Source organism: Morone saxatilis, unplaced genomic scaffold (genome assembly GCF_004916995.1).
Source record: "Morone saxatilis isolate NCDOM2014 unplaced genomic scaffold, NCSU_SB_2.0 Contig19, whole genome shotgun sequence".
NCBI classification, from domain to species: domain Eukaryota; kingdom Metazoa; phylum Chordata; class Actinopteri; family Moronidae; genus Morone; species Morone saxatilis.
The window spans coordinates 13489154-13499657 of NW_023339751.1; the positions used below are offsets into that span (position 1 = coordinate 13489154).

General features: G+C 41.4%; 1 protein-coding gene across 4 annotated transcripts in view; it reads right to left on the minus strand.

Annotated features, from left to right (window-relative positions):
* Positions 1-498: 498 nt before the first annotated feature.
* Positions 499-10504, minus strand: part of mgmt (O-6-methylguanine-DNA methyltransferase) — a 20140-nt gene continuing 10134 nt past the window's right edge. For all 4 annotated transcript variants that reach the window (XM_035663600.1, XM_035663601.1, XM_035663603.1 and 1 more), the window contains exons 3-5: positions 8775-8935; positions 4191-4330; positions 499-1274 (exon numbers count right to left, since the gene is read on the minus strand). In XM_035663600.1, the coding sequence (XP_035519493.1) occupies positions 1146-1274; positions 4191-4330; positions 8775-8935 (430 nt within the window). In that variant the 3' untranslated portion in view covers positions 499-1145. The remainder of the gene's footprint in view (positions 1275-4190; positions 4331-8774; positions 8936-10504) is intronic.

A 10504-nucleotide genomic window follows, 5' to 3' on the forward strand; every position in this document is an offset into this window, starting at 1 on the left:
CTCTGGAGCTGCACTAGACAGTTAGGAGAATCAAGAATTTAGAGGGGAAAAGACCAAACTGTCAATGTTACAACAGATCACCATGAGGAAATGTGGAAAATAAAAGTACACAACATATTCAATTAGAGTAACTGATTTTTCTAAACACACACCACCACTGCTGCCCTCTCCATATAGTCTTTTTAAAGAAAGAATAATTCATCCCAAAGGGATTAAACAGAGTTGTGATGAAAATAAAATAACATATAAACATTTAAGTCACAGATAAAATGTGCAGGATGAATTCAAGGTTGAAATGTTGTTTTCTGTTTCCCGTTCTGTACTGCCCTCTAATGGAAAACACCACTCAGAAATAAAAAAAGGAGCTCTGACATACAGAGAGCTGCAGCGAGGAGAGAAGACATACAGCATAATTAATTATGAGCTGAACTGAGTGAACGCTACGTGAAATCAATTTTAAAATTAAACACAATTAAAATGATGAAAAGGCAGGATTTGTCATTTTGAAATGTATTTATTTAAACATGTCTAATGTAACAAAAGTACAGTATATAATGCATAAGACATCTCCACTCTAGGTGGATTATAAGGCGAGAGCAAACAATGAGATCTAAATGAAGACAAAACAAATGCTTCACTACAAAGCTTTGTAGCAGTAAAATTCAGAGCCTTTATCACTGGATGTTGAACAAAGCATTCACTTGGCAGGAAATTAAAAAACCAACGAGAGGTACAAAGACTAATTCTGCTTAGGAAAAAAAAACAACAACAACAACAACAATGCAAGAGACATATTTTTAAGGGAATAATAATTCTTTAGAAAAACCATTCCAGCACTATCTGGCAAACGCAGCGGAGACCCACGGGAGCATATGTTTGTAATTCCTACTGTTCTCTGTTTAAGTTATTTTTGTACATTCTAATTCTGCAACAACTCTGTATCACATTAACTATGCAGCAACTCTATTCTTAGATTTAAAAAAAGGAGTATAAACTGAATATCTACAAGTACCTCCAGTTGTTCCACAGTGTGTGCCAAGCACGCTAAACTTTATGGCCCTGTTTTGTGTCCTTAAAAAAAAAATACTGGCCTTGTGTGTGTGTGTGTGTGTACTGAATGAAGGACAGTTGGCCTCTGTCATGCTTTAGCCTTCCCCTCTCTGCCTCTCATGGGTGAGCAGCCATTGTTTGAGATGGTCGCCCTTGCCGCTCATGTACGGCCCACTCTGTCCACTGCTAGAAATGACTCGGTGGCAGGGGATGAGGAGAGGAACCTGGCACACAGACAGGCAGAGAGAGAGAGAGAGTAATTCAACTCAGAGGAAATAAACACGTGGGCAAGTTTTGCAAATATTATGCAAGAACATTTTTACACGCAAATGGAGACGCTTTAAAAATGTTTTCTTTAAATGATTTGCTGATTTATAAATTCAGGAAGGTGGTTGCAAAAGTTTTTAAATATACAGTCCACAAAGGATGAGTGCTGTTACAAAACTACGATCTGTTAGTAAAAAAAATAATATTTGAAAAAATACAGATAGGAGCTTTAAAAATCCACTGCTTTCTTATTCTCAAGTTGACATTTACTATCACAGTAACACAACAGTTGGAGGTGTTGATAGTAGATATGTATTATGTATTAAAGAATCTCTGATTTACCGCATAAACGTTTGACTTAAAAGTAACCAACGTGCAGAAAATATGAATCTGCACTTTCTTTTTATTTTTTGCCTTTTTTTATGTTCATGCACTGCATGAAAACAAAGTGCCACACCAGAAGTGTCTGGTTTGATCCTGCACAAATCCACATTCAGGGTGATGGCTCAGTCTTTGGGTATAAATGTTTTTTACTCTTTAATAGTGTAAAGCAAAGAAGCAATCAAAAATTAATGGGCAAAAACACCAGCAGGATGAATATTCAATCGAGAGGGTGTCAACATTAAGATCTGATAACCCTGTGATCATTAAAAAGAGGAAGTCGGTGGAGCGTTTACTCTTGTTGCAGACGACTGCCAGGGGGGTCCCGAGTTCTTTGTAAACTAAATGGCTGGAGAAAGATTAAACAAGCAAGCCTAAAACACTTCGATCATTGTGAATTCAGAGAAGAGTGGCAATGGTTGAAGTGAATCACAGCAATTATTTCTTTTAAAATATATTCTTAATGTTGCCCTCATTTTGTTACCGTTATTCTAAACAGAAAAAAACAACACAACCGCTGCTGCATTGTGACTGTATACCTACAATTTAACCAAGTTATCCTGAGTTGATGGCTGCACCTCCAGCCTTTTATATAAAAGTTGGACATGCAGTGTGTTTCAGTTCAAATCCATCATTAAACCCGCTCCCATATCAACAGCAATAAAACTTTCCGAGCCCCAGATTAACCTTGCAGACAGAGAAATACTGCTCGAGTATTCCGATCAATACTGTTCCCCGGGTTTGGAGGGAGAGCAGGGTACCCTCAAGGCCTTCGGATCTGCCTCTTCACTTGGGGGGAAAAGAGCACTACACCAGGCTTATCAATACTCAAATCCTGGTGAAGAAGAAGTGCCACAGAGAGGCGAGGATCGATTGAGCACACTGAGCTTTTCACAGCTGAAGCCTGAGTGGAGCAGCGCTACTGACAAGTAATTGACACTGACAATCTGACTCTGGATCTGTATCAGGAGCTGAGGGCTCAGGCTCCCAGCCTCCCTGACGAAAGGAAAGAAATGTCTGTAAAACATGAGACTGAGCGGTATTATACAGCCATCCAGAAGCAATGCCATTGGCTAATGTAACATATAAAGTATATGGAGAAAGTAGTGCGTAGTTATAAAACACACAAATGTTATTTTTTATGGTTTATTTGCATTTATTCTGTGTTTAAAATTACTTTTATTTTAAATGACTTTTTCTTCCGACTTTAATAACAAAAACAACGTCAGAGGAAAAGCACAGTACTAAGATGAGATATTTTTCGGCACATATGAGGCAGAACATCTCACTGGCTGCATTTCTGTACAAGAAGTGTTCTCTGCCTCACAGAGCACACCGGTGGTGCCCACAGCACTACATGGGCAGAGCTAAACGGGCTTTGATCAAAGGGTTTGATCAAAAGAAGACACACCACTTGCCCTCTAGCCCTCCATTTTGTACACAGTGGATTCATGGGCAAAATGATGCGGGCCAGGTTTCTTACAAGAATCGGAGATTTGCAGCGAACATCTACAGTAAAGACTTGAGAGAACAGGAACAAAAGGTGTGGGCTTAAAATTGTGCTGTAGGTAGACTTCTACTTCTGAGCCATTCTCAGAGGGAGGCGTTTATTTTGCACATTCGAACACACCTACGGTTTAGATTACATATCCTGCATCAGGAAGATTTGTTTTTAATTATTTTATTGGAAAACTCTTGTGGAGCTTCCTTCAAAAAAGAAAACACAACTAACGGTCTGAAAATCATTCTATATATTACCACTTTTTATGTTTTTTCAGTGTTATGTGATTATTTGATCATAATTTAACCATAGTTTATCTGTATTTCTATCTATCTAACATTGATATGCAATTACAGCATAAAATACTGATGCAAAAGATTTAATTCTATTTCCAATTTGTGTGTGGTTAATCTAAGTTACATTTAAGAATATTTAATTAGAGCCACAACCGATGATTATTTTCATTATGGATTAATCTGACCATTATTTTCTCGATTCATCGATTAGTCTATTTTTAAAAAAATCTGCAAATAATGAAAACTATCCATCACAGTTTCCAAGGTGACGATTTTATGTATTTTTACAATCAACACTCCAAAAGATATTCTGTTTGCAGGGATATAAAATCCTCACATTTTAGAAGCTTTAACTGAAGAATGATAGGAGTTTTTGCTTTAAGAAGTCACTCAAATATTAACAGATTATCAAAATAGTTTCCGAATACATTTTCTCTGGAATTGATTCATCGACTAATCGTTGCAGCTCTATATTTAATACTGTAAGTGATGTCATGGAGTCTCCAGTTCCTTATTTACTGCCCTTATATAATCACTTATGAACTTCTGACTACAGGCAGCTTTTATTGTCTGCACACAAAATGCAGGTTCAGGTGCAGCAGTCATTCAAAATGAATAAAAACAATTACTTTCTCTATCTGGCTAAATAAAGTAAGTAAGGGAGAAGCCTGTCAATCAGTGTCAGCCACACTCACCGGGTTCCTCCTCATGGCCCCTCCCACAGCCCGCACCGCTCTGGGGTTTCCCGCCATCTCAGCGAGGCGTTTGTACGAGACCGTCTCTCCAAACTTCACATCCCTCAGAAGTACCTGCAGCACACGGCTGGTGAACGCGTCTTCGCAACAAAGCAGAGGACAGAGAGGAAGAGTGAGAGACAGAAAGAGAGAACCGAGGAAAGAGAGTTCCTCATTTAATCAATCAAACTCAGACAGCTGATTGAGAGGCAACAAGACAACAGTTTAGCACAATGTAGCTCCTACTCCTTTGAAATAAACTGATGTTTTGAATTTAAATCAAAAGTTTGACACAGCACAACATTTTGATCCACTTAATAGTTTTTCGTAAGGTCCAACCACGTGTTCGAGGTCCACTTCTTCTTCAAAAGGGCTCTGCACGGCTCCCTCTTTCTCCTTTACAAGACTCATTAAAACAACTAAATACATAGAAGTCCCCCAATTTGACCTTAGAACTAGTATCAACATGCTACAGAAGCAGATGTGAGAAAATTATTTCTATGGCAGAAAAATCTAGGTTATGCTTTGAAAGGTCACAGCTAAAATTAAAAAAGTTCGCTCCTTCATTTAAAAGGATTAAGAGAGGCCAAAAAGACTGCAAATCTGCTCCAGATTTTTAATAATAATAATTTGAATGTTGCATACCATTTGTGGCAGTGGGATGACTTTGAGGTTAATCAGACCAATTTGTCCTTTTAATTGCTTTCTATTCAGAGTAGATTCATTATATCATCTTCACTTAAATGGCGGAATTCTTCAAATCATCCGCAGCTTAACCGACCACATTAACGGCTTTGATTTCATTAGCACTTTAGCAGTAGCATTATCTTTTTTTCTGGATTACCAGGCAGTGACTGAGAGGCATGTTTGTGTAGCTCTGATTGGTAAAGAAAAAGAGGGGAAAGTGTTTGAAGCATCTCGAAAACCTTAAGACATTGATGCACTGAGCTTTTGTAGCAAGCGAACAACACTTTTTTTTTGCACAGAGTACAAGATGGGGAACAATGGTCTCGTTATCAAGAGGGGGTGACATTCTTCTAGTATATACATATACTCAGTCATGAAAATTCAATTAGTGATCTCCCATTCTCTCTCATTTATATGGTCTAAGAGAGCACATGACAAGTGATCTATGAGAAATCCCTCTAAATTGGCATTGTGTGAAAACATGTCACACCCCTGTCTCTCTTCTACAGAGTGAACATCCTTTGCTCCCCAGGCTCCCTCGCTACCTTATAGTCACTCTCCGCTACACAAAGCCACGCGAACAAGGCAATTTGCCTAAACTGGGGGGAATAAGTGTAAAACCTAAAGGGGATATATTTGATTGATGCGCACCCATGTGAGTTCTTTGTCTTGAACAAGGCCCGTAGGTACTGTTTAATAATTTTTCAGGTAATAATCACGCTGTCAACGAGATGACGGGCTCTTACGCAGACAGACTTAATGTTATGAGGAGATAAGATACACCCCTGAAATTTCTTTTATGCATTATTCTCCCTCATAAAGCTCGGATTTGGCCACATGATGTGCGTGGTACATATTGATATCGCTTTGTCACTGGTGGGTAGATGACAACTTGCCCAGACTATGGCTATGACAAATCCCCACTGATGCAAACGTTATTGACAAACAACCAAAGTCACGCCAGCAGACGCTGCTGAGCGCTTTTGCCTACGAGCAGATCGAGCAACAAGCTACAGGGCTGTTTACACCTTTAATAAATCCCGAGCAGCTGTTTCTCCTGGAAGGTTTCACATCTCCAACAGTTCTGGACAAAAACAAGTGCCTGCGCTTTTATCTGCCATTGCAGAGGTTAAAGAACTTTGCCCTCATCAGTGTTAGTGACAGAGACTTCATGCGGGTCACTCGAGGTGACCAGCCAATGATTTGGAGAGCAGTCCCCTAGCCCCATACTTCATAAAGAGCCTAATACGGTGTGTCTGGGGTCAGGACCCTCTTTAGATCGGGGTGCAGTGATGTCAATTGTTTAAATAAAAGTTGAGAGGAACCACTTACATGTTTACAGACATCCCATAATTATGTCACAGGTCATTACCTACCATGAGGCCAGGTGATAGGGCCACTGTAGAGGCTGAGACAGATTGATCCAGGGTAAAATTGAACCGATCTAGTGATTATGAAGATATTGACATGTATGATTGATTTGCTCATAATTTTATATATGAGAGCAATTTTGAAAAAAAAACAAAAAAAAACAATAAACTGAATTCCATTAGCCCAGATAATGATAGATTTGGGGGAGATGACTTCCAGCTGACAGTCACCTCATACATGCCTGTGACAATAAAAAGACAATAGTGGAAATGCAGCTACCTCATTATCCTTTGTGTCTAATGGGAGGGAAGACTTTGACTCCCAGTCAAAGTGTCTCTTGAGTCTTGAGGGATCCATACTTTTGAAGGCTGACGGGGTGCTGATGATTCTCTGATTATTCGATATTCTGAAAACGTTCATTTCCCTAATTCCTCTCCACATCACAGGGGTGAGTCCTGGTGAGTGTCTCATCTCGCCCTGCGCTGTGCACAGGGGGAGGTTCAGGCTCCTGCAGGAACACAGTCATTTGGGCTTTGAAGAGCGCCCTTCCCCCCCTTTGCCTGGCCCCCCTCCCCGCATATTCCCTGTGCCGCTTACCGAGACTAAGATCCTCTCGTCTGTTACATATGGATGTATAATTAATGAGATAAGAATATGCATCGTTTTAAGAACTCATGATGGTGTCTGTGTTTTTCTGAGGGGGGCGAAGGCGAGTGCACGCGCACACACACACACACACACGCACAAGCTCCCCGAGCACAGGACACACGCACGCACTCGCCATTCCTCTACCTCTGACGACCAAACTTACGTGTGATGTTGCGCATGACAATCAGTCAGACAGTATAGAAAACCGCACCTCGTGTCTCCTTTCATGTCACCTCTGTTGCTCAGGTATGTCGTGACAGCTAATATGAAAAGTGGCTTGTTTTGTCAGAAATGTGTAAATAAACATGGCAACACTTCAAGTGAAGGTCACAACTCAATATTACATGACAAGTGCAGCGAGAGCGCTGTCGCGTTCAGGTTCTCCCACAAGATAACTGAGCAAACAAAAGTTGCTTGTCACAGATTGTAATGACCTGATTAAACTTGTATTTTTTTTTTCCAAGGCAGGCGGCAGCTGCATGACTAGATCGAGTAGGAATTTGTACAGCAGTAAGGTAAAAACTAATCCTTAATATTTGTGAATCAACAAGCAAAAAAAAAAAAGGAAAACCTTCTATTTTCCTCCCTCAAAAGACAAATACTCTTGATGCTCACATTTAACATTTTTATACTGGCATGGCCTGTGGTTCTGACTACTGAGAGCAATCCAAGCCTAAACCCTGTATTTACTGAGCCCCAAAACAACAGGCGAGGGAGAGAGGTGGAACACAGCACAATCACCTATTCAGATCAGGTACTAATGAAGAATTCCATCTATCCTGAAATTTAATTAAAACCCCAAAGACTTCAGATGAGATGCGATTTGAAAGAGCCTGGGGCTGGTACACAAGCACTTGGTGGCGAAGGGAATCACACTGAAAGTTGATATCGTAATTGGTCCTGATGTATTTCTGCATTGCCTTTGCGGGAGCGTGGGACTCATAGCTGTATACAGGGTCTCGATGGAGTACCTGCTCATTGAAAATGCCATCACTCAAGCACTGCAGATCTGCATGAAATTAGAGAGCGACTAAGGCCTGATTGCAGGGGAAGAGAGGCACAATTGTTAAATGCATATATTAGAGTTATTTTTTTTCTCTGTGTAGGTGTGCTTCTGGGTCTAAATGAGTGCTTCTGCGAAATCTTTAAGTTAAAATGCAATGAGCGTCTCAGTGTGACAAAGAAATAGCCGGTAATTGTTTTGAAAATGGCATGAGTGCGATAAGTTTAGGATTTCAAAAATGAGTTGTCAGGCCGCAAGCATTGTTTGTTTCCACCAAACAAAAACGCCAGGGATAATTAATTCCTCATTTTTATCCTCGGTGCCCTCAATCATTCACTCTGCAGCCATAACTACCAGATGAAAAGACGCTAATTGTCCATTTTTTGGGGGTGCTTTCGTTTTACTCGCCCTAGGTGACTGGTCAAGCCAACAATAAGCTCATTCAAACTTTACCACCATTCACATGTTGTCATTGAAAAAAAAAAGCTTCCTGTCTGAAAATGTCAAGAGTGGAATTCGATCAGTTTCAAAGAATGTGCCAAGAATCATGGAAAAGCTTGCCAAGACTAACACGCGTGGTAAGAGCTGCCACAGATTACTGAACCAAGTTACAGCTCTGTGTTCTGTTCTCTCTCCTTCGCTCACCCACTCACTTGCTTTTCCTCTGCTCTGTCTCTCTCACTCGCTCTCCCTCTCTCTCTCTCTCTCTCCCTCTCTCAGCCATAAAATACTTCATTATAACACAGTGAGCCAGTGAGTGTAAGTGATGTAACTGACAATTAAGAGTGAAAGCCTGATCCCAGTCATGGCTCTGCAAATATTTATCCATGACAGACCTCCTTGCAGGGCGGGGTGGTGAAAGGCAGGGAGCGGGAGACTCCCAGCGGTCTGCGGCTCACTGAAGTACGCCTGGAGCCATTCAATGCAGCGCTGCAACTCGGGGCTCGTTTCTGCCGGGCTATCGTTGACCACACAGCTCAGGGGGGCCTCGCCACTCCTGTGAGGGATATAAGGCAGGATGGGGAGTTGAGGTGGGGATCAGAGGAGCAATCATAATACCCCATTCTTGGTTGAACAGTGCTAAAATATGTCACAAGAGTGTAATAACACGCCACGGGTGATACAGATGCAAGATGACATAATTTGCCGAGTGAAACTAAAGTTGTTCAATCAAGACGTGTTTAAAATCTAAAGCTGTGCATTTTATGTCACTGTGCTGCAATGAATATCAAAGCTGCGAAAGACAGAAAGACGCTCAGGAAAACATAAAGACAGTAATCTGGACATTTTGCTACACTAAATATATTTAAATGAAGTGCAGCATGATAGAGTATGAAAGAAAACATTGTCGGGTCATAAGTAACAGTGCTAACAGTTCACTTCAAACTACTTTAAGGAAGCAGAACCAGTTTGTCCAAAAGGAAAAAAAAAAAAAAAAAAGAGTTTTCAAAAAGTCTTGCAGCTGTTACGGTAAAAAGTTAAGAGCACAGCGTTAACAACAGTTTCAACTCTGCTTGGGTCTAGTTTATAGTTCATGACAAGAATAAATGGATTTTTTGGCCAGAGCAGTGCTGGCCGGCAAAGCACTGCACTTGGACGTGCATCTTAGCATGAGTAGATGCTTAGAGGAATTTGCCGATGGTTGAGTTGGCATCACTTAACAGCTGAATTTCTCTCCGCTGCTGACCACCCCCCAGGTCAATGCAAGCAGACTGACCCATATTTGACACTTAAAGACCCTACTGGGAAGGTCCTCTCTTAGCATGTGCATTACTGCAAAGTGGACCTCAAGCTGTGTTGTGGATCTGAAGCCGGCCGCCAATTCCATTAACTGGTGTACAGGACTTATAAATAAATAATATCACCATTTAAGTGCCCCTTTTTCAAAATTGGCTTATCCTGTATGGTATTAATAATAGACATTTACTTTGTTAAACACACAGACCGTCTCTCTCCTGCCCGCCGTAACAACATGGCCCTAAAGTGTTTTTACACTTCTGCAGGTCACAGTTTGAGCAACGTTTTATATTGGACACGTGAAGCTGAGGTTTACTGGAGTGTTATGACTGAGCAGGTCAGTTTTCAGGGAACCGCTCTGCCTGCTAGTTTGTGGCTGTGTGATGAAAATCTCCTGGGTGCCGTTTAACAGTGGGTGTAAATACAGTAAAATGTGTAAATACTCTCATTTCTAAATAAACCACACAGCAGTTTATAGTTGAGTGGTGAAAACTCGGAAACCCACCGGCGGGTCCTGTGCTGAGACCCGCTCAAACAATGGCCATGGCTCATGGCAATCTCTGTCGGCATGGGTGAGTGCCCAGCCAGCCCCTACTTGTCATTGTCTCTCCTTTCTATCCCTCCCCTCTCTCCCTTCCCCTTCCTCCCCCCCAGCTCTCCCTCCTCATTTCCCCCTCTCTATTTCTCTATCCTCCCACTCCAGCCCTTTTGGCTCCCCACCACCTACACCCCCAGACACACACCCACCATCCCCCCACCTCTTTCTCTCGGCAAAGGATCTTCAGGCCACTGTTCCCTCTCTACACCCCCCCCCCAACCCTTCCCCTCT